General features: G+C 41.3%; 1 protein-coding gene across 7 annotated transcripts in view; it reads right to left on the reverse strand.

Annotated features, from left to right (window-relative positions):
- Positions 1 to 24,275, reverse strand: part of MMD (monocyte to macrophage differentiation associated) — a 100,758-nt gene that overhangs the window by 50,244 nt on the left and 26,239 nt on the right. For 3 of the 7 annotated variants that reach the window (XM_003414607.3, XM_023553560.2, XM_064271264.1), the window contains one exon: positions 17,374 to 19,289. The exons of 2 other annotated variants lie outside the window; for them this stretch is intronic. In XM_003414607.3, coding sequence (XP_003414655.1) covers positions 19,089 to 19,289 — 201 coding nt within the window. In that variant the 3' untranslated portion in view covers positions 17,374 to 19,088. Of the gene's footprint in view, positions 1 to 11,696; positions 13,447 to 17,373; positions 19,290 to 24,275 lie in introns of those variants that run through there. 2 more of the 7 variants (XR_010318363.1, XM_023553562.2) reach the window with 2 other exon arrangements.

Here is a 24,275-nt window from a genome sequence, read left to right on the forward strand (position 1 = left end):
AGAAGGGGTATCACTTAAGAGAATCAAATTAGATTTTCATTTTAGAAAGTGCACTCTGGTAGAAATATGAAGAATGGATTAGAGGTGTATGAGGTTGGAGGAGTGGGGATGGATGGCAAAGAGGCTCACTGGGGGCTATACAGTAAACCAAGTGAGAAAGGATAAGGGCCTCAACTAAGGAAGTGCATGTGGAGAAGGCAAGGGGTTAGAGCAGAGAGTAGAAGGTACATAGAGATCACTAGGATGGGGGGGTAGATGGGAGGGAGGGCGAAGGCTAGAATGATTCTCAAGTTTCTGGCTTAGGTGATTGTGTAGATTGTCATACCATTGGCTTACATAGGAATTATAGGATGAGACTCAGCTTTGGGAGTAAGGATGATTTGTTCAGTTTTGAAAATATTGACTTTGAGGTGGGTTTATGGGGTATCTATGTGGAAATAGCGAGCAGGCAAATGGGTTTACGGATTTGGAAGTCAGGAGACAGGTTTGGCGTAGAGGTCATCTGTGGGTTATCTCATTCATTGGACACGAATGAGAACACCAAAGGAGACTAGGTAGAGAGAAAATAAGAGAGCTGAGGAGGAACTCTGGGAAACATCAATTTTAAGTGAAAGTAGAGCACAAGTCAGGTAAGGAGGCTGAGACAGAGTGGCCGGAAATGTGTGTGGGGAAACCAGGAGAAGGTAATGTCAGGAAGTCCAGAGCTGAGGGGAGTTTTAAGAAGAGGGAAGTGGACAACACTATCAAATACCTTAGAGAGGGTAAGTATGGTAAAGGCTAAAAATGGGCAGAGATTGGTAGAGTAAGGCCCATGATGCTGATGGGTTTTAGGAACAGCCTCAGGTAGGAGTAGGGCCCCCTTTCATTAATATGGGATAAAAGGAGGTAAGTATGGGAGTAACCTACCTGTACCCCTTTCCCCAATTCCTAGCCAAAAGCTATTTCATATTCATCAGAGCACCTCCAATGAGGAAAAATAGTTGGGAATGGAAATTGACACGTATTGTCAGGTACTGTGCAAGATACTTTACGCAAATTATCTCACTGCAGCCCTTTGAGGTTGACAACATAACCCACCCTTTACAGATGAGGAAATGAAGGCTCAGCACGGCCAAGTTACTTGCTTGTCTCTTTCCTCTCCACTGGGCCACCAGGTCACAACCCCCAAACAGATCTGTATAGAGCCATGGACAGGCAGTCTTTTATCTCACATAGGCTCAAGGTCCTAAAACTGAGAAGTAAAAATAGAGACTTGGGCCAGAAGTAGAGTGCTATTTCTACCACCCAGTTAAATCAATGGATAGAAGAGAGATAAGACATTGCACATGAAGCTTTCTTTCAAAGAAGAAAAGGACAATCCCTAAGAAGTGGGGGTGGGAGCTGGAATGGGGGAGGGAGGTCAGGCAGGATGACTTCAGCTCCCTTCCTGTTGCTGAGTTGCAAATGCCCCCTCCTAAACAATTACACAATTCAAGGCTGCTTGGGAACATGCTGGCTCACTTTTTATCTTTAAGATTGGCAATCAGTTTTTTTTTTTTATTGTACTTTAGATAAAGGTTTATAGAACACAGTAGCTTCTCATTAAATAATTAGTACACATATTGTTGTGACACTGGTTGCCAACCCCACAACATGTCAACACTCTCCCCTTCTTAACCTTGGGCTCCCTATTACCAGTACCAACTTTCCTGCCCTGTTCTGCTTTCTCGTCCGTGCTCCTGGGTTGGCGCGCCCATTTTGTTTCATGGGCCTGTCTAATCTTTGGCTGAAGGGTGAATCTCAGGAGTGATCTCATTACACCCCGGGGGTGTCCAGGGGCCAAAAGTCTGGACTTTTTTGTGTGTGTGAGTTAGAATTTTGTTCTACATTTTTCTCCAGTTCTGTCTGGGACCCTCTATTGTGATCCTTGTCAAAGCAGTCGATGGTGGTAGCTGGGATCATCTAGTTGTCCCGGACTCAGTCTAGCGGAGGCTGTAGTACCTGTGGTCCAGTAGTCATTTGGACTGATCTTTCCATTGTGTCTTTGATTTTCTTCATTCTCCCTCGCTCCAGACGGGGTGAGAGCAGTGGAGTATCTTAAATGGCCACTCATAAGCTTCTAAGACCCCAGACGCTACTCACCAAAGTAGAATGCAGAACGTCTTCATAAACTATGTTATGCCAATTGAGCTAGATGCTCCCCGAGACCTTGGTCCCCAACCCTCAACCCAGTAATTCAGTCCCTCAGGGAGTTTGGAAGTGTCTATGGAGCTTCCATGACCTTGCCTTGGACAAGTTGTGCTGGCTTCCCCAGTATTGTGTACTATCTAACCCTTCACCAAAGTTGCCACTTCTTTATTGTCTATTTAGTGTTTTTCCATCCCCATCCCTCCTCTCCCCTCCCTTGTAACCCTTCAAAGATTGTTTGTGTGTGTAAACCTTTTCATGAATTTTTATAGTAGTGGTTTCATACAATATTTGTCCATTTGTGACTGACTTATTTCACTCAGCATAATGTCCTCCAGATTCATCCACGTTGTGAGAGGCTTCACAAATTTATCATTGCTCTTTATTCTTAGGTAATATCCCATTATGTGTATGTACCATAGTTTGTTTATCCATTCATCTGTTAGTGGGCATCTAGGTTTTCCATCTTTTTGCTATTGTGAACAATGGTGCAGTGAACATGGGTGTGCATATATCTATTCATCTGACGGCTTTTATTTCTCTAGGATACATTGCTAGGAGTAAGATTGCTGGATCGTATGGTATATCTATTTCTACCTTTTTAAGGAAGTGCCATATCATTTTCCAAAACAGTTGTGCCATTTTGCATTCCCACCAGCAGTGCACAAGTGTTCCAATCTCCCCGAATCATCTCCACCATTTGTTATTTTTTGTTTTATTGATTCATGCCAATAAAACAATGTCGGGGTGAGATGGTATCTCATTGTGGTTTTGATTTGCATTTCTCTAATGGCTAGTGATCGCAACCACTTCCTCATGTGTCTGTTAGCTGCTTGAATATTTTCTTTGGTAAAGTGTCTGTTCATATCATTTGCCCATTTTTAATTGGATTATTTGTCTTTTTGTCATAGAGGTGTTGAATTTTCCTGTAGATTTTAGATATTAGATGTTTGTTAGATTTGTCATAACCAAAAGTTTTTTCCCAATCTGTAGGTTCTCTTTTTACTCTTTTGGTGAAGTCTACTGATGAGCCTAAGTGTTTAATTTTTAGAAGATCCCAGTTATCTGGCTTATCTTCTGGAGTTTGTGTATTGTTAGTTGTGGTTTGTATCCTGTTAATGCCATGTATTAGGACCTCTAGAGTTGATCTCTTTTTTCTTCTCCGATCTTTATAGTTTTTGGTTTTATATTTAGGTCTTTGATCCAATTTGGGTTAATTTTTGTGAGGGCATGAGGTATGGGTCCTGTTTTATTTTTTTGCAGATAGACATCCAGTTTTGCCAGCACCATTTGTTAAAAAGACTGACTTTTCCCCCATTTGATGGACTTTGGGCCCTTGTCAAAGACCAGGTGACCATAAGTGGTTTGCTGATTTTGTTGATCCTTTCAAAGAACCAAATTTGGTTTTGTTGATTTTTTCCTATTGTTTTTCTATTCTCTATTTCATTTATTTCTGCTCTGATCTTTATTATTTCCTTTCTTCTGGTGGCTGTGGGCTTCTTTTGCTGTTCTCTTTCTATTTGTTCAAGTTGTGCAGCTAATGTTTTGATTTTGTCCCTTTCTTCTTTTTTGATGTGTGCATCTATTGCTATAAATTGACCTCTAAGCATTGCCTTTTCTGTGACCGAAAGGTTTTGGTACGACGTCTTTTCATTCTCATCTGATTCTAGGAATTTTTTTTTACTCCATCTTTGATTTCTTCTATTACCCAGTGGTTTTTAAGCAGGCTGTTACTCAGTTTCCATGTAATCAGTTTTTTTTCCTTGCTCTTCCTGTTAATTTCTACTTTAATGGCATTGTGATCAGTGAAGATACTTTGTATTATCTCAGTGGTTTGGATTTTGTTGAGGGTTGCTTTGTGGCCTAAGATGTGAATTATTCTAGATAATGTTGCATATGCATTGGAAAAGAATGTGTACTTTGCAGTTGTTGGGTGGAGTGTTCTATATATGTGTATGAGGTCAAGTTGGCTGATTATGCCCTTTAGCTCTTCTGTGCTTTGTTAAGTTTCTTTCTAGATGTTCCATCTTTACCAAAAGTGGTGTGTTGAAGCCTCCTACTATTATTGTGGAACTGTCAATTTCTCTTTTCAGTGCTGTTAGTTTGTTTTATATATTTTGAAGCCCTGTCATTGGGTGCATAGATGCTTATTATGGTATGTCTTCATGATGGATTGTTCCTTTAATCATTACATAATGCCTTTCTTTGTCTTTTATGGTGGATTTTGTTTTAAATTCTATTTTTTCTGAGATTAGTATTACCTTTTTGGTAGCTATTTGCTTGGTATATTTTTTTTCCATTCTTTGATTTGTAATAAATTTACATATTTGCTACTAAGGTGTGTCTCTTGTAGACAGCATATTGATGGATCCTGTTTTTATATCCATTCTCTCTCTCTCTATCTCTTTATGGGTGCATTTAGGCCATTTATGTTCAGTGTAATTATTGATAGATGTGAGTTTATTGCTGTCATTTTGTAGTTCCCTTTTTTTTTTTTAATGGTGCTAGCGCTTTCTTTGTTCCTCTTACTCTCCCGTGCTGAATTCCTTTTGTTTGTGGATTTTTTTTTCCATTTCTTTCATTTTTGTAGATTTTGTGTTTACTGAGACTTTGTTTTTCTTCTTTTATTGTGATGAGTTGGTTTGTTAACCTTCTTTGTGGTTACCTTGAAATTTGCCCTTATCTTCCTAAGTTTGAACCAGTCTTTTATTACTTGATGTCACCTTGACTTCCTTTCTGAAAGTTCTATACCTATACCGTTTATTCCCTCTTTTATTGTTCTCACGTTGTTGTCATTTACAGATTAACCTCTCTGGTTCTCTCTTGTAAATCTTTTAGTTTTGTTTTATTCTTGAAAGTTTATTACCTAGGCTGGTATCTGGTTGATGCAGTCTTACATCCTAGATTCAGGCTGTTGTCTGATGTTGTTGGTCCTCTAACCAAAGGACTCTCTTTAATAATTCTTGTAAGTTTGGTTTTGTTTTTACATATTCCCTTAATTTCTGTTTATCTGGAAATGTCCTGATATCACCACCATATCTGAGCAAGAGTTTTGCAAGATATATTATCCTTGGTTGGCAGTTTTTTTTCTTTCAAGGTTTTATATATGTCATCCCATTGCCTTCTTGCCTGCACGGTTTCTGCCAAGTAATCAGAGCTTAGTCTTATTGTTCCTCCTCTGTATGTGACTTTTCATTTTTCTTGAGCTGCTTTCAGGATTCTTTCTTTGTCTTTGGTTTTACCAAGTGTGATTATGATATGGCTTGATGATTTTCTTTTGGGATCTATCCTCTATGGGGCTCGTTGAGCTTCTTGGATGGTCAGTTTTTCATCTTTCATATTAGGGAAATTTTCTGTCAGGAATTCTTCAATGATCCTCTCTGTTTCCCATTTTATCCCCCTGTTTGGGAACTTTGATCATGTGCAGATTTTTGCTTTTGACTGTGTCCCACATTGTTCTCAGGGTTTCTTCATTTTCCTTCATTCTATTCTTTGATTTTTCCTCAAAGTGTTATCCAAGAATTTGTCTTCAATCTCACTGACGCTGTCTTCCATTGTTTCAAGCCTGCTCCTCAAACCTTCTTTGACACCGTCCATTTCTGAAATCTTGTTTTTTATCTTTTGGATTTCTAATTGCTGTTTTTGTATGATTTCTAGTTGTGAATTTATTTTGACATATTGTTCCTATATTATTTTCCCAAATTCTTCCATTGTTTTGTCTCTTTTTTTCCATGATTTTGTCTATTTTTTCCCTCATTTTTCCCTTCATCTCTTGGATAGCCCTGAATATTAGAGATTTGGATTCCCTATCAGGTAGTTCCAGGGCCTTTCCTTCTACTGGAAGGTCATCTGGTGTTTTATTTTGGACTCCTTCTGCAACCATCATGTCCTGTTTTTTTTAATATGTTTTAATATTGTCTCCTGTCTTTGGGACATTCAGTAATTATTTTCCTTGTTTATTGCTTGTAGAATTGTTCCATCCTGCTTTTTGTTTTATTTGGCTATGTCTGAGCAGGTGGGCTGGGCATTCTTTGTTGTTTGCTCAGCTGAGGGTATGATACTTCACACCACCTTGTTCAATGGACAGGGCCAGTCACTCAGCTATGGTGAGGCAGGTCCAGTGGAGGGGGAGGGTTTGGGATAGGTCATTTGCAGCACATACTGGGGCCAATAGGGTGTGGCCAGGGGCAGTGCAGGGCAGGTTCTAGTAGACTATGCCTGTGCTGCTAGGGGGTGCGATGTTCAGTGCACAGTGCAGATTGGCAGGAGGGAGGCAGGAGGATGTGATGTGTGGAGCTAAGTGCATGTGGGAAAGAAGAGAAAGACGAGAGAGAAACAGAAGCAAAAAAAAAAAAAAAAAGTGCTTAAGAAGCCTGCCATTGGAGTGGTGCAGATCCAGGGAAGCTGTGCGCTGGTGGCTATCTAGCTGGGCAGTGTGGCACAGCCCATCAGGAAAGGACAGATACAGCACGTGCAGCTAGGTGGGTGGGAGAGAGGAAAGGAAGGAAGGGAGAGAGAGAAGAAACCAAAAAAAAAAAAAATGCCCCAAGGAACCCACTGGAAGCAGGTTCCCAGCTGAGTGGCAATGCACAGCCTGTCAAGAAGGAGCAGAGATGCACATGACACCAGGTGTGCAGGAGAAGGGTAAGGAATTAAGGTAGAGAAAGACAAGTAACCAAGAAAGGAAAAGAGGAGAAAAAAAAAATGCCCAGAAGGAGAACACTGGTGTGGTGACGTGGACCGGGGAAGGGGTTCCTGAGCGAAGTGGCACTGCACAGCCCATCTAGAAGGAGCAGAGATGTCACATGGCACCAGGTGTTCAGGAGAAAAGAAACGAAGAATGGTAGAGAGAAAGACAAGGAAAAAAAAAAAAAGCCCCAAGGGAGCCAAATGGCTTGGCGGCACAGACTAGGGAAGTGGCTCCCCAGCCAAGCAATGCTACACAGACTGTCAAGAAGGAGTGGAGATGACACATGGTGCCAGGTGTTCAGGAGAAAAGAAAAGAAGGAAGGTAGAGGCAGAGAAGAAACTGAGAAACAAAGAAAAACAAAAAGAAAAAAAATATGCCCCCAGGGAGCCCACCAGTGTGGCAGTACAGACTGGGGAAGTGGCTCCCCAGCCAAGTAGCACTGCACAGCTTGTCAAGAAGAAGCGAAGATGGCACACGGAGCCAGAAGTTTGAGAGAAAGGAGAGGAAGGAGATGAGAGAGAGAAGGAACCAAAAGAAGCTAAAATAAACCAACAAAAAAATGGCACTGAAGGAGCTGGCTGGTATGCGCGGGGAAAATACCAGCAGTAATGAGCCAGCACCTCCCCAGCCAAGTGACCTCGGCCAGCCAGAAAGCTGCAGAGGCCGAGCAGGGGAAAAAGGGCAGGGGGTGGGAAAGCATGTATCACTGGTTACTGGGTGGCCCGTTTCCTGCTGGGAGCTCCATGAAACTACGTTCCTGTACTCCCTGTTCACCACTCTTGGTGGCTGAGGCGTCCAAAATGGTGAATCTGTGCTGCATTAGGTGATAGGGGACCTCCACTCTGTAGCTCTCCTTGCTGTATGTTCTCTTGTCAGTTTCTTATTCTATTCAGTACTTGGTTGAGTTCTTTATTCCTTCATTTGACGTTCCAGGACTGATGTTTGTCTCTGTTTTACTTAGTTTTTCAGGTCTTTGCTACGGAGGAACAGTGTGGTGCTTCTGTCTACCGGCACCATGTTGGCACCACCTCTCTGGCAATTATTTTTAAATTAACATTTTTATAGGGTTTTACTATCCTGTAAGGTTGATGATCTTATTATAATCTGCATTTTAAAGATAAGCAAATTGAGGCTCAGGAACCTGTTCATATCCTTTGGATAGTAAAGGAGGAGCCAGGACTCAAACTCAGTATTCTGAATCCAAACACTGGGTTTTTTCTAATATCCAAGAATGGATGACTTCACAGGGCTCACCACTAATAACCACCGCAGCACACGCACCTGTGGACCTTCCAGCAGCTGCTGTTGTTGTCGTTAGTTGCTGTTGAGTCAACTCTGACTCCTAGTGACCTTACGTATAATAGAACAAAACGTTGCCCAGTGCTGTGCTGTCTTCATGATCATTGGTATATCTGAGTCCATTGTTATGGCTATTGTGTCAATCTATCTCATTGAGGGTTTCCCTCATTTTTGCTGACCCTCTACTTTACAAAATGTTCTTTTCTAGTGCTTGGTCTTTCCTGATGATGTGTCCAAAGTAAGCAAGTCAAAGTCTCACCATCCTAGTTTCTGAGGAGTGTTTTGGTTGTATTTCTTATAAGACTGATTCGTTAGTTCTTATGGCAGTCAACGGTATATTCAATATTGACCAACACCACGGTTGGAATGCATCAATTCTTCTTTTGACTTCCTTTTTCATTGTCCAGCTTTTGCGTGCATATGAGGCAACTGAAAAGACCATGGCTTGGGTCAGGCACACTTTGATTACCAAAGTAACAGTAGCTACAATGTCCTGTATCTCTGGCTGCTCAGTATCTCTCTGACCTCATCTTAAACCACTGCTCTCCTCTCCACTCACCCAAAATCCTCAAGTCACAGGCCTCCCTCTGCACCAGGCATGCTTCCTCCTCAGGCCTTTGCACTTTGTGTTGCATCTGCCAGGAATTCTTTTCCTAGCAGGTGTCCACATGGCCAAGACCCTCAGCCTCTTTCAGTCTTTACTCAAATATCACCTCGTCAATGAGGCCTTCCCTTGTTGTTGTGAGTTGCCATGCAGTGGATTCCCTAGCCATCCTATTTACAAGTGCCCTTCCCCACTCTCAGCACTCCCCATGCCCTCTCCTGATTGATTTTCTTCTGTAGCCCCTATCATTGTCTAATATACTATGTATTTTACTTTATGTATTATCATCTGCCTCCCCACAACTAGACTGTCAACCCCATGAGGCAGGGAATTTGTTCACTGCTATAGCCCCAACACCTGGAACAGCATGTGGCACTCAGGAGGGGTTCATTCTTTCTTGAATGAATTGAATGCCTGGATGAATGTCTCTATAAAATACCCCCAGAGTCTGGATTATCTGTGTCAATAGCAAAGGATTATACAATCCCAATGACAGGTGATAGATACATCAAACCAATTAACAATTTACTTTATCATGCTTTGTTTCAATTTTAAGACAGTGTCTTAGTTATCTAGTGCTGCTATAACAAATACCACAAGTGGATGGCTTTAACAAACAGAAGTTTATTTTCTCACAGTTTTGTTGTTGTTGTTAGATGCCGTTGATTTGGTTCTGACTCATAGCGACCCTATGTACCAAAGAATGAAACACTGCCTGGTCCTGTGCCATGCTCACAATCGTTGTTATGCTTTAGCCCATTATTGCAGCCACTGTGTCAATCCACCTTAGTGAGGGTCTTTCTCTTTTCCACTGACCTTGAATTTTACCAAGCATGATGTCCTTCTCCAAGGACTGATCCCTCCTGACAACATGTCCAGGTATGTAAGACACAGTCTCCCAATCCTTGCTTCTAAGGAGCATTCTGGTTGTACTTCTTCCAAAACAGATTTATTCATTTCTCACAGTTTAGGAGGCTAGAAGTCCAAATTCAGATTGCCAGCTCTAGGGGAAGGCTTTCTCTATCGGCTCTGGAGGAAGGTCTTGTCTCTTCTAAACTTCTGCTCCTGGGCAACCTTCATGTGCTTGGCATCTCTTTTCTCCCATTTCTGTTCTGTTTAATCTCTTTTATGTCTCAAAAGAGATTGACTCAGGATAATCCTGCTTCATTAACATAACAAAGACAACCCATTCCCATAACCACAGGCACAGAGGTTAGGATTTACAGCACATATTTTGGGGAAACATCATTCATAACATACAGTAACACAGGAATTAGCCCAGTTTAACAATATTTGCCTTCCATAAGCATTTTACACTGATACATGACTGTGAGGGGCAGAACAAGGGAAAGGAGACCCACCTAGGATTCATAGTATGCTGCAGAGTTCACCTGCATACAAGATCATCTTCCTTACTCCCCAAAAGAATGAGTCAATACCTATGCAAAACTTGAGGGCCGTTAGTAGGCACAAAATAGATCATCTCCCAGAGCTGAGCCCTGACCACCTTCAGGGCATCCCATGCAATATTCTCCCGGGTACACTCCGCGCTGTTCCTGAGACCTGCTGAGCTTCCTCCCACCGTGCTGCCCCTGGGCTTTCCGTTTTCTATGCCTCGAATGATGAGGGCAGTGATGGTTCATGGTAGAATTCTCACCTTCCATGTGGAAGGCCTGAGTTCAATTCCCAGCCAATGCATCTCATGTACGTCTACCGCTCATCTCTCAGGGGAGGCTTAGGTGCTGCTGTGACAATGAACAGATTTTGGAGGAGCTTCCAGACTAAGACTAGGAAGAAAGGCCTGGTGATCTACCTTCGGAAACCAACCAGTGAATACTCTATGGCTCACAATAGTCTAATCCAAAACCAATCATAGGAAGCATTCAGGACTGGGCAGTGTTTCATTCCATTGTGCATGGGGTCACCATGAGTACAGGGCCAACTCAACAGCAACAAATAATATGCCTGGAATGTTGTCTTTTCCTTGCCCTATCTCTACCTACAGTTCCCTACTTCTCTCTTTACCCTTCAAGTCTCAGCCGAAATAATGCTCCGCAGGGAGGACTTTGGATCCTCTGGGCAGAGCTAACCACTCCTTCCTACAATAAAAGCATCCAGTACAAACACTGCAATTATGCTGCATTACAATTGTTATTTTATTCCCAGGTCCTTCTCCCCAGGAGACTTTAGGAGGCTGGAGGGCAGAGACTTAGTTGGTGCCGTATCTGCAGGCACAGGCATAGCCTGGGACACACAGCAGGATGGCGTGAGTGATGGAGGGGCTGCAGGCACCACAGGCCCTGTAAACAAGGAACGACAACAGCTGGGCCCAGGCAGATGTTTCTCATTTATCATCCCTGGCCCTGGAGGACAGGTAAACTGTGCTCCCAGTGAACCTGACACCCTGAAACAAATGAGCAGCTAAAGTAGAGGGTAATCATTTGCATATGAGGATTACTCATTTCTGAGCAAGGTTCACCATTGGGTTCTTTTAAATAATGTGTATCTTTGAGTCGGAATCGATGGCAGTGGGTTTGGTTTTTGGCTTGAGTGCCCTCAAAAGTAAGAGTCAATCTTCAAACAGGTAATAATTTGAACTCAGCCTAGGAGACTCAAATCTATTGCGCTAAATAAGGTATCCCTGTTGAAAGAAAACCTGGTGAAATCAGCATCGCTTTCTATTTGCCTGTGATGCTCACTGCTGCGTTCACTGGCCATGGGCGTCTGTACAGTGCCAACAGACAGAGCAGCAAAAACTCAGCAAGGCATCAAATCCAGGTTCAGAGAAGGCCGTGCGGGGCGGGGTGGGGGGTGGGGACGACTAGCCTGAGCAATAAAATAGGCAGGGATTTTGTCTTCTTTTTTTTTTTTTTTTACTTCATTATAGCATTCCCAATGCTGAAAATATTCCCTGGCACATAGTTGGTACCCAATAAATATTAGTTGAATGAATGTATGAATAAGGGATCCTAAAATATCACTGCAAAAAACAAACAAGGTGGAGAAGACATTAGGGCACTGTAGTTGGAAGGAACTCTTTAATAAGCCACTAAGGGTCATGAGACCCCCAAGAGGCAACTCACTTCACAAGGAGAAATCAGTTGCCGTTGAGTCGATTCCAACTTAAAGCAACCCCATGTGTGTCAGAGTAGAACTGTGCTCTATAGGGTTTTCAATGGCTGATCTTTCAGAAGCAGGTCCCCAGGCCTTTTTTCTGAGGCACCTCTGGGTGGGCTTGACCCTCTAACCTCTTGGTTAGCAGCTGAGCGCATTAATAGTTGGCACCACCCAAGGACTCCCACATAACATATGGTGACTGAATTGCCATCCAAGGAGCGTGGGTCCAGTTAACTGAAGGTCCTTTGTTTTACTAAGTGGAATACACATGTTCTTACCCGCAGAACAAGGGAACTGCCCCAGCTTCTTCCTTTTCCACCCTTTCTCCAGGCAGTGCTCAGGCTCTCATCCAAAAAAACAAAAACCCCTTGCTGTCGAGTCAATTCTGATTCACAGTGACCCTAGAGGGCAGAGTAGAACTGCCTCATAGGGTTTCAAGGAGCAGCTGGTGGATTCAGCTGTAGCTCTTAACCACTATACCACCAGGGCTCCTCTAAGCTAAAGAAACATTAAATATTTAAAGAACATTTGTTTCAAAGCGCACAAAATTATTAGAAATCATGAGGTAACCACGCTCCTCCCTCTGGACTTGGTCATAATTTAATCCAGGACCATTTATAAGAAAGAGCTAGCTGACAGTTGGTTCCATGGTACAGTGTGACCTCCAGGTTGTTTCTGCATGAAAAATCTCCACCGGTGGGCTATAACCATAATTTTAAAAATGTGGCCATGTGGGAAGGAAATTAACATTTATCTGGAGCCAATCATATGCCAGAATGCATAAACTAGACACTTTCAATATATTATTTAATCCTTATGACCACACTATGAGGTAGGTGTTGATACCCCTTTTGCAGATAGGAACTGAGGCCCAGAGGTACTATTTAACTTGTCTAAGTTCACCCAGCCAATCTGTCACAGGCTGTCTGATTCCACACCAATTCAACATGCAGCTCACAGATGGCATTCAGAAAACCTTTGTGTGTTTAAGAGCCTCGAATCCTTTTATTCAAAAAGTTCTGCTGACTCAGTGCCTGACAGCATTTGATCCGGTGTACTGAGTGCAGCTGGACACAGGACAGCAAGAGGACCTGTGACGTCTCCCAAGAGACACTGCAAAGCTCCAAAGCATCCGTTTTCCTAAGCACACTGTCAGCCTAGCCAGTCTATTTTGACTTAATGACTTCTGACTGCAGCGCCCGTCTGAGTGATAACGAGCTACACAGAATGAGACGGTGTTGTTGGGTTGCACAGGCCCCCAATGAGAATAGCTTCACTCCCCTTGCAAAGCAGCTAGGGTGCAGAGTGGCATTGTTCCTCAGAAAAATAACACCATGGATACATTGCAGGGGTGTAGGTGGGAATGGCAAAGAACGGAGGAACATGCTAGCACTGTCTACTTAAAATAGCAAAAGCCCCAGAAAGACATGAATGCAATAATTCTAACCTGTTAAACTAAAAACATTCCTCAGGTCCTCTTGGGAAACTTCATTTTGCTTCACAAGGTGGGAGGTGAACCAGCTTCTTAGAGGTCAGTTTCATTTGGAGATTTTTTTCTTCTAGTCTCCAACTAATTGGCACATGAGAAGAGTAGATATAACTTGAGTATGCCAAGTCAAAATGTGGAGGCTTGGAATGAGCTTTGTTTTTAAAAGGTCTCCCTTTTCATAAGCCCATTAATAAACCTTTGACCCAGGAATTACACTCCTAGGAATAAAGATACTCTCTAGGTTTTCTGGGTTCAATCCAGGTCTGCCATTTACCTTGGGCAAGGAACCTCATTTATCCGTGCGTGTTTCCTCATCTTTAAAACAGGGATAATAAAATTATCTACCTGTGAGGTTTTTGTAAAGATTAAATGAGATAATCCGTGTAAATCAGCACAGTATACGGTACATAGGAAACACTCAATTGTTTATTATTATTTTAAAGACCCAATCATAAATATGGACTAGGAAAAAAAATTGTAAATGCCTAAGGTTTATGCACAAAGATGTTCACTGCAGCACTGTTTATATAATGTAAAATTTGAAACAAACGAAAAATCCAAAATTAGGTGACTGATGAAGTACAATGGGCTACATACCCAGTCACTGAAAGACAATGCAACCATTGAAAATTCTGGCTATGAAAACTACATGCCATAAAAAAAATGTTTATAATGTAGGAAAAAACCAGTATATAACATTATGTATATGTTACATTTACAACTGTATGAAACAAATTCTATAAATAGGAAAAAAAAAAAAGATCCAAAGGAAATACATAAAAATGGTGAAATGGCGTTAGGACACATTGACTCTGGATAATTTTTAGTCTTATGTTCTCTATTTTCCAAAGTGTTTTATATAAACCAAACCCGTTGCTGTCGAGTCAATTCCGACCCATAGTGACCCTACAAAACAGAGTAGAACTGCCCCATAGAGTTTCCAAGGAGCACCTAGTGGATTCGAACTGCCAACCTTTTGGTTAGCAGCCGTAGCACTTAGCCACTATGCCAGCAGGGTTTCCTTATTTTATATAGCTGCCTTATTTTTAAAGTAAAAACAGAGGAAGTCTTCAATTTATTTTAAAATTTACTTTTTTGAGTGTAGTCTACCCTAAGGCCCAGGGTTGTGGAACTGAGTGCTTTTTCCATTTATTTCATTATTATCTTCAGGAAAGAGGACCAGAGGGAAATAGAGCAGGAAAAAAAAAATTTGCCAGGATTTTAAATTGTGGGTAGTTGGTTCTTTAGAAATTTCAGTAAACAAGCTTGTGTTTGTCCTTATTTAGGACACACTGTCTAGTCATTGGAGTCCCTGGGAGATGCACATGGTTAACTCACTTGGCTGCTAACCTAAAGGGTGGAGGTTCAAGTTCACCCAGAGGCATCCCGTGATAAAAGTCTGGCAATCTACTTCCAAAAAAGGTCATTGAAAACCCTATGGAATACGGTTCTACTCTGACACACATGGGGTCACCATGAGTCAGAATCAGAATTTGCGTTGTTGTTGCTGTCTGATAATTACACACCAATTTCACATCCACTTCCCTGTGGTTGCTACGAATGTTCTGGCTGACCCTCGTTCAAGGTCACTAAGGCCAAGCAAGCTGCAGGAAAGGCAGGTTGCAGCCAGTCAGTGAGCCTGCCTTGGTGCTCAGGAGGGACAAAATGAACTTACTGAAAACCCAAGTTTGTCTCGCTTCTTACCACCACCAGCCTCCAATCCACCCCTCCCTCACTCTCCTTTAACTCAAGTACTGTCTTTGCATTTACTTCAGCCTGTGAGCCCAGTGCTATGTTAGGGGCTGAGGACAGAGGTGGATGAGGCTCAGTACCTGCCTTCAAAGGGTTTGCAGTCCCACTGAGCGAGCAGACAAGTCAGCACAGTCACACTGCAATAGGACAATGGTCATGAAGGAATCGAGACTAGTGTTGAAGAGCCAAAAGCATGGGACACTAACAAGAGTCAAGGGGGCCAAGGTCAATGGCACAGCGGAGGCAGCATCTGAAGGAGGTTCAAAATGAGCAGACATTTTGCCAGGCAGAAAAAGGGCTGGGGCTAAGGGTATTCCATGCCGAGAACAGCAAGCACAAAAGCAGAGCTGTGTGAGGTAATGGTATAGTTGGGGAAGGCTGTCCAATTTAGTGTGGCTGGTGTTTCTTGTGGCTCATTCAGGTGGGGAGAGGGAGGATCAAGAGGTGTCAGCATGTGAAGAATCAATGCTAAGGCACCTGCCCTTAGTCTTTTAGGTTAATAGCCAATAGAAGTCTTGAAGCAGGAAAGAGACATGCTCAGATTTTAATTTCAGGAGCGTAACACTGGTAGCAGTGTGGAGGATAAGCACCTTGGAGGGGAGTAACCAGCAGCAGGGATATACATGAGGAGGTGGCTGCAGTAGTCTAAGGGCTACTAACTAGGACTTTAACGAGGGCCTTGCAATAGGAACAGAAGTGAGAAACCGGATCAGGGAGCTGTGACTGAGGTGGAGATGAGAGCCTGGTTGACTGGTGGGATGTGGAGAGTGAGAGAAAAGAAATCCAGGGTGGCCACAGACATGTCATTAACTAAAATAGGAAACTCAGGAGAAACGGACTCGGTGGGGGAATGAGGAAAGATAATCAACTGTTTGGAACAGGTTGAGTAGAAGTGCCTGGGGGCATCTGGGCTATAAATACATAAAAAAAGAAAATAGCTCTGGCTGGAGACATTGATCAGGAGATGATAGCACAGCAGTGCGTGAGTGCTCTAGAAACAGGTAAGCACCCAGGTGGACTAGACAACAGAATTCTTGGGAATCATAACGCTTCAGATGACCCTCAAAACTAGATTTGGAGGGTTGCCCAAGGGTTTATTGTGGCTCTAAGCTCTGTGAAGAGTGTTTTCTTTCCCATGGCCAAGCATGATGGATTCACAGTTCAACTTTTTAGCTGTTTGCTTTTATTGGCTCTGGAAAAGCAGCAGTATGGAGAGGGGGAGACTTCAGGATTGGATAGAACTGGGTTCATGCTCCAGAGTCCTGACTTAGCAGTCAGTTAACCTCTCTGACCCTCAGTTTCCTGCACTGCAGAAGAGGGAGAATGGCACCTAATACCCGCAGAATCATTAGGGTTAAGATATGGTATATGTCCAGTAAATACTAGGCCCCAAACTGCTTGAAAACACGAAAAGTCTGTAACCTTGGTCCTATGTACATCACATCAACTAAATCAAAAACCTTCTCTTGCTGAAGATACATCTACAGAATTTACACTCTTCAGGCCCCAACTAGTATATTTTAAACGAAAAATGTGTGTTGAGTAATGTCTGAGTTGGCTCTAGCATTTCAGTTATTAAAAAGAGACTAGGACTAGAAAGTTCTAAATGACCGGGTGTATTTCTTTTCAAGGAGGAGGAGGAGGAAGAGAAGAACTAGTGTATGAATTACAAATGCTAGATGAGCTCAAAACCCAAACCAGACCTGTTGCCGTTGAGATGATTCCTGATTCCAACTCATAGCGATCCTACAGAACAGAGTAGAACTGCCCCATGGACTTTCTAAGGAGTGCCTGGTAGATTCGAACTGCCAACCTTTTGGTTAGCAGCCATAGCACTTAGCCACTATGCCACCAGGGTTTCCAGATGAGCTGAAGCTTTCAAACATGCAATATTCCCTGAAATCTTTTTAAAACAAAGCAATAGTTTAGCTTAACTAGTAAAGACTGTCTGCTGCCTTGAGCACTGTGCTCTTTTAAGAACTATCTATAGGGGATCAAATTGACACCAGCAACTTGAGAAATCAGATGGGAAACTTAGGGGGCAGTGAGTTTGCACATCTAAATGGGAGGAAAAACTGGGAAAAGGAGGGTGAGAATGGTTGCACAACTCAAGAGTGTAATCAATGTCACTGGATTGTACATGTAAAAACTGTTGAATGGGTGTATGCTCTGTTGTGTATATTCTCAACAACAAAAAGAAAATTATGAAAACACTGCATCATCATTTTACCAGTCATCTCATTTACAGACAGTGGAACAAGTCGAAATAACAATTTTATTCTAGTCTACAGCACAATTTTTTACATACATTTTAGTGGTTTTGACAGTGTTACTTTTGAGCAAACTTTAAATGAACTCACAAAGAGTAAATATATTAGAAATAAAATATACACAGTAAAACAAGAGGCATCCAGATGTTTAGAAGCATGCACACAGGTGGTCTGGTTGATGCAATCACTGGGTACCTTGCCTATTTGCGAATTCACCAGCAAATACCAGTTCTTCTGCTCCTCATGCCCATATCCTTCAAAGCCAGAGGCATTCTAAACACACACACACACACAAAACAAACCCTCTTTTAAAGCCACATCAGTACAAACACGGAACCAGCAAGGCTAAGTGTGTGATTCGATTTAACCATTTGATCAAGCCCATTACGAGAAACAGATAATACCTGGCATCTGTTCTAAAGGCAAGGTTTTTTCACTTATTAAAACACCAATAGGAGAGATTTACCAACAGAGCAACTAATACGTTAATCTTAATATAAGACACAGAGAAAACCAAAAATAACACGTTAAATACCACTCCACTGAGCCAGGATACAACCCATGGGCTACAGATGCATGCGTTTCTGTCAAACGATGCTTTAAATACTTTTGTATTAAAAAAAAAAAAAGTACATTGGGAAAGACTGAGGAAAGATAGAAGTGTGAATTTACACATCTAATTCCACAATTTAAAATGAATATGAAACCGATAAGGTAAAGCTAAGTGACAAAAACATAACCATTGGGCACCAAACGGGCAATACAATTATTCACTGTAAGTCATAACGTTGCTCAGGAGTTTTCGGAAGATGACCAACCCCACAATGTTATCGCCACACAGACATGAAAACTCATCTACTACTTACTGAAAGAGACCCTGAAAAAAACATGGCAAAGGCATAGAGAGAGGAAAAAGATGGATCTTTTGAAAAACTTAATGATATCAAAACACTTTTTCCATCACTGGTAAACCACACTAGCTCAAGTATATGGCCCAAAGCAGCACTGTTCAAGGTTAGAGGTTGGCAGAAAAGTTTGGAAAACTGCAGGTTTTAAAAATTGGCAATTTCTCCACACTTATTAAAACTGTCAGAAGAGGTATCATGTTTATTCCTTTGTGGAATGTTCACTGCTTGCTGCGAGAACTCACGACATGAAGGAAGTACCGCAGAGATGTACTTTCGTGAAATCTCTTTTTAAAAATTTACAAAAAACTAAAGTTTCTATTTAAAAAATAACCATGTTATGCCAAGATGAAACATGGTAAAGAGTAGTGTAAGTTCTGTCCATGATTCTTTATACAGCTAATGGGAAAGTGATAGAAACGATTTTTTTTCTTTTTTTCGTAAAAAGGAAGCTGACTTTTACGACCTGACCTAGGAATTTAGAAAAATCATGTAGTAAAATCTGTAAAACGAAAATACAAAATTCTGGTTTGTAAACATCAGTTGGCCAAGTCTATCCAGAGTCCTTCATGATAGTGGAATGGAATGAATAATTAATTCACTATCTTATTTACTTGCTGTGAGAGGGGAAAGCTAGAACCCAGCTTTGGAGACTTTCACAGTAATTACATTCAAAAGATATAAAGAAAGTCAGTGCAGTTGTCTTTTTCTTCTTTCCTGAGCAATTTCAGCTCTTACCCCACTCCCAAGTGTCATCATTGAAATAATACTGGTTTGGAGACCTAGTACAGATTCATCACAAATGTCGCATAAAGTCTGTGGGACTTCGGTAAAGATATTTCCAAATGGCGTAGTAATGAACTGCAGCTGCCGTGGCCACAAACAGGTGCCAGATGGCATGGGCAAACGGAATGATGCCGTCGCTCTTGAAGAACACAACTCCCAAACAATAAATTAAGCCCCCACAGGCAAGCTCATGAAGTCCGTCGGTGTTATTCTGTCAACAGGGGGAGAAATAAAAAGGTGTAGGTGTTACTGTGATGGGCAAAGCTACAGAGATAACTGTAATTCCCCCCGAGCCTCCTGATTTTCAAGACAATGAAGAAGCCCTGCACATACAGAATTCTGATCTGTAAGTATGAATGAAACATAAAAGAAGTCCCTCAGACACCTACCTAGATTGCGCTTTGTACTGACAGTCTTGATTTGACGAAGCACAGTCACATTACAGGTCTCATACTAAACCCAGCATATTCTGCTCACCTATAGCAGGTCTGGACAGAGCCCTGGTGGTGTGTAGTTAAGGGTTCAGCTGCTAACTGAAAGATTGGTGGTTTGAACCCACCAGCCGCTCCACGGGAGACAGATGTGGCCGTCTGCTTCTGTAAAGATTACAGCTTTGGAAACCCTACGGGGCAGTGGTACTTGAAGGCAATGAGTTTTTATAGCATGTCTAAGCAGACAGTAATCATGGCCATGTCATCCGGAAAGACCAACTGCTAGAAAAGGACAGCGTGTTTGGTAAAACAGAGGGTCAACAAAAATTTAGAAAACTTCAGCGAGATGGACTGACAAAATAGCCAGAACAATGGACTCAAATATACCAACGATCACGAAGACAGTGCAGGACCAAGCGCCGTTTCATTGTTATACAAAGTCACCATGAGTTGGAGCCCACTGAATGCCAACTACCAACAGCAACAACAATCGTGGCCACACATGGTAGTTTGTTTTAATAAAGGACAATCCTTGGTTTTCATTTCCTCCCTTTAAAAACTTAGGCAGTGCTTGGGGAGCTGATGAAGAAACGAGTCAGACCCCTATAAATCTGCTGGATACTGAGGACTAGGACTAGAAAGGCGGCAGGTTACGCAGGATGGGTGGAGACCTGAGCCAGACCACGGCGGGGCACTGGAAGGGGATGGGTGTGGGGGTATCCCAGAGGCCTGGGCACCCTTCAGGTTACACAGGATGGGTGGAGACCTGAGCCAGACCACGGGGGGGCACTGGAAGGGGGTGGGTGTGTGGGTATCCCAGAGGCCTGGGCACTGAAGGCTGCACCCTTATGAGCATTGGAGCAGGTCCCTGGGCCAAGTCCAGGAAGGAGCAAAAGAAGACTCTAATACAGCCACCTACTCTGAATGGGTCATATAGGCCTAGGGTAAACGCAACGACAGCAAAAAGGAGAAGCCAACCCAAACTGATACCAGCTTTCTCATTAACCTTGGTAAGGTGGGACTTCAGCCAGATTTATTTTGACTAAAAAAGTAAAAAAAAAAAAGCAGTTATTATTTCCTAAAAGTTATACAGCAGGTAACACCCAGTATACAAACAAAATTATTCTCTGTGTGTATGCATGAATCGCATCTTTCCAGGAGATGGTTAAGGCTTTCAGCAAACTCTCGCAGGGGCATATGATTTCCAAATCTAAGAGTTACTCATCTAATACAGCCTCCCAATTGTAAAGATGAAGAGATACAGGCATAGAAGTGTCTCCTAACTGGTCACAGTCCCCCCAAATACCACTCTTTTTCCTTTCTGTCAAAATAATGAGCAAAGGTCCAAACCTGGTACACAGGCTGGTTTTGACACACATTCTAGTTAACAGATAGGTCCTCAAGACACTTCAAGATACCAACTTTATTTTACCAACTTTCAAAGAACTACAGCATAGTGAATCCTAAACTGAACAAAAGGTGTTTCCTTCATTATTAATAATCATTATTGGCACTGGTTTTTTTTTTATTGTTACTATGCACCAGCCATCGTTTTTAGCACTTCTATGCCTTTATTTACTCATTTAATTTTCACAACAACCCTAAGTTAGGGACTTATATTATCCCCACTTTACAGAGAGAGGTCAAGGAACTTGCCTAAGGCCATTTGTTTTTAAGTGTCAGAATCAGAATTCGACAAAGGTGGCTACTGGATCCTCTCCACCCCCTTTGTTTTTAAATTGCGGATTGACAGAGCACCCAATGGGCAAAGATGGAACAATCTGAGCAACAAAATAAAGTACGATTGAATGATAACCCAGAATATAAAATAAATATCCATGAGTTCACACTGATACACACAACTAGCCCAATACCCCAGGAGTTCCCTTCCCCAATCTTAGACACCCCTGCCACCAAGGCAACCACTGCTCTTATGCCTACCACCACCGTTTATCTGTTCTAGAACTTTACATACATGGAATTATATACTATGTACATTTTTGGGTCTGGCTTTTATTTATTTATTCAACACAATGTTTTCGAGATTCATCCACATGTTTGTGTATATCAGTTGTTCATTTCTTTTTATTGCTTAGCATTCTTTTGATTTACTCAATGTAACTTATCAATTCTTTCCATTTTGTGACTGTGATAATACTAACATTTACACTCTTTTACAAGTCTTCTTGTAGATAAATATTTTCATTTTTGTCAGGTAATACCTGAGAGTGACACTGTTGGATCATAGGGTAAATGTAAGCTTAATTTTTTTAAGACATTCCTAAACAATTTTTTGAAGTGGTTATAGCATTTTACAAGGAGCCCTGGTGGTGCAATGGTTAAGCACTCAACTGCTAACCAAAAGGTCTGCGGTTCGAACCCATCAGCAGCTCCTGGGGAGAAAAGACCTGGTAATCTGCTCCCATAAAGATTACAGCCTAGGAAACCCTGTGGGGCAGTTCTACTCTGTCTTATAGGGTCACTATGAGTTGGAACAGACTTGATGGCACACTAAACATATCATTTTACATTCCTACCAACAATGTATCAGGGTTCCAGTTACTTCACATCCTTGACAATATTTGCTGTTGTCAATCTTTTTAATTTTAGCCATTCCACAGGCTACATAGTGGGAGCTCCTTGTGGTTTTAATTTTCACTTCCCTAGTTTTTTTGTTTGTTTAGTTTCCCTGATGACTTATGATATGGGGCACTTTTTCCAGGGCTTATCAGACACTTGCATATCTTTATTTGTGAAGTCCTGTTCAAGTCTTTACATTTTTATAGGATAGTTTTTATTATTGAGTTGGAATTAAAAAAAATAAAATATATATATATACATATATATATATATATATTCTTATACCCTTTGTCAAATACCTAGAGAGCAAGTATCTTCTCCCAACCTGAGACTTGTCTACTCATTTTCTTACTAGTGTCTCCTAATGAGCAAAAGTTTTTAATTTTGAAGAAGTCCAAATGATCATTTTTTTCTTTTATGGTTGGTTCTTTCTGGGTCCTAAGAAATCTTTGGTGTTACCTTAAAACCATGATGAATGCTCCTATTTTATCTTCTAGAAGCTTTCTAGTTTTGGCGTGGTTTACGTTTAAGACTATGATCTACCTCAAATGACTTTTTGTGCAAGGAATGAAGTTGAGGTCCATGGTTTTCCACATGGATATCCTGCTGCCCCACATCATTTGTTGAAAAGACTTCTCATTCACCATTTAATCTCTTTGATGTCTTTGCCTAAAATCAATTCACCATGTAAGTGTGAGTCTATTTTTAAGCTTTTCATTCGGTCCCATTGATCTGTCTATCTTTAATACCACATTGTCTGGATTACTATAGCTTTATAGTAAGTCTTCAAATCAGGTAGCATTAAGTCCTTCAACTTTGTCCTTTTTTTTTTTGAAATAGTTTTTGGCTATTCCTTTGCCATTTCCAAATCAATTGTAGAATCAGCTTGTCAATTCCTAGAAAAAGGGTCTGCTGGGACTGTGATTTGGATAGTGTTAAATTTATGAAATTTATGGATCGATTTGAGGAGAATCAACATCTTAATGACACCGAGCCTTATAAGTCATGAACATGGTCTAGCGCTTATTTAAGTCTTAATTTCTCAGCAGTATTTTGTAGTTTTCAGTGTAGGGGCTGACACATCTTTCATTAAATTTATCCCTGAATTTTTATGCTTTTTATGTTATTATAAACAGTATTATTTTAAATGTCATTTTCCAGTTGCTAGTTGCAAGTATGCACTAGTTTTTTGTTTTTTTTTTTTAGTTGCAAGTATACGTAAATAGAGTTGATTATTATATTCTGACCTTGTATCCTACTACCTTGCTAATTTTTTTTCTTACCTTTAGTAACTTTTTGTAGATTCTTTTCCTACCTGTATGCCCTATGTCATCTGTGAATAAAGACAGAGTTACCTATTCTTTTCCAATCTGTAGGCCTTTCACTTCCTCTTTTCATCTTGCTGTACTGCTAGAACCACAGTTCAGTGTTGAAAAGAAGTGGCAAGGACAGACACTGTGGCCCTGTTCCCAATCTTAGAGGAAAAGCATTCCATTTCTCACTACTAAGGATGATATTAGCTGGTAGGTTTTCCATAGATGCCCTTTAATGAATTTATGACGTTTCCTTCTATTTCAAATTTGCTAATTTTTTTTTTTATCAAGAACAAGTAGCCAATTTTTTTCAAATGTCTTTTCTGCATCTGTTGAGACAACCAAATGTTTCTCTCCTTGTTTCTCTCCAGGAGAGCTTTAATGACTAATTACCAAACCAACCTTGCATTCCTGCAATAAAGCTAATTTGGTTATGATGTATTATTTTTTTTATATATTAGTTAATTATATTTGAAAATAGGAAATGCCGGTGACGTAGTGGTAAGTACTATGGCTGCTAAACAAAAGGTCGACAGTTGCAGTCCACTCCTTGGAAACCCTATGGGGCAGTTCTACTCTGTCCTATAGGGTCGCTATGAGTCAGAATCAACTCCATGGCAATGGGTTTGGGTTTTTTGGTATATATGAGAATATTTTGTTGAAGACCTTTCTGTCCATTTTATTAAGAATATTGGTTTGTAGTTTTCTTTTCTTGTAATATCTTGGTCTGATTTTGGTATCAGGGTAATGTTGGCCTCACAAAATGAATTGGGAAGTGTTCCTTCCATCTCTGTTTTCTGAAAGAGTTTGTGCAGAGTTCACATTATTTCTACCTTAAACATGATAGAATGAATCAGTGAAGCTACTTGGATG

The sequence above is a fragment of the Loxodonta africana genome, chromosome 18, assembly GCF_030014295.1.
Source record: "Loxodonta africana isolate mLoxAfr1 chromosome 18, mLoxAfr1.hap2, whole genome shotgun sequence".
NCBI classification, from domain to species: Eukaryota; Metazoa; Chordata; class Mammalia; order Proboscidea; family Elephantidae; genus Loxodonta; species Loxodonta africana.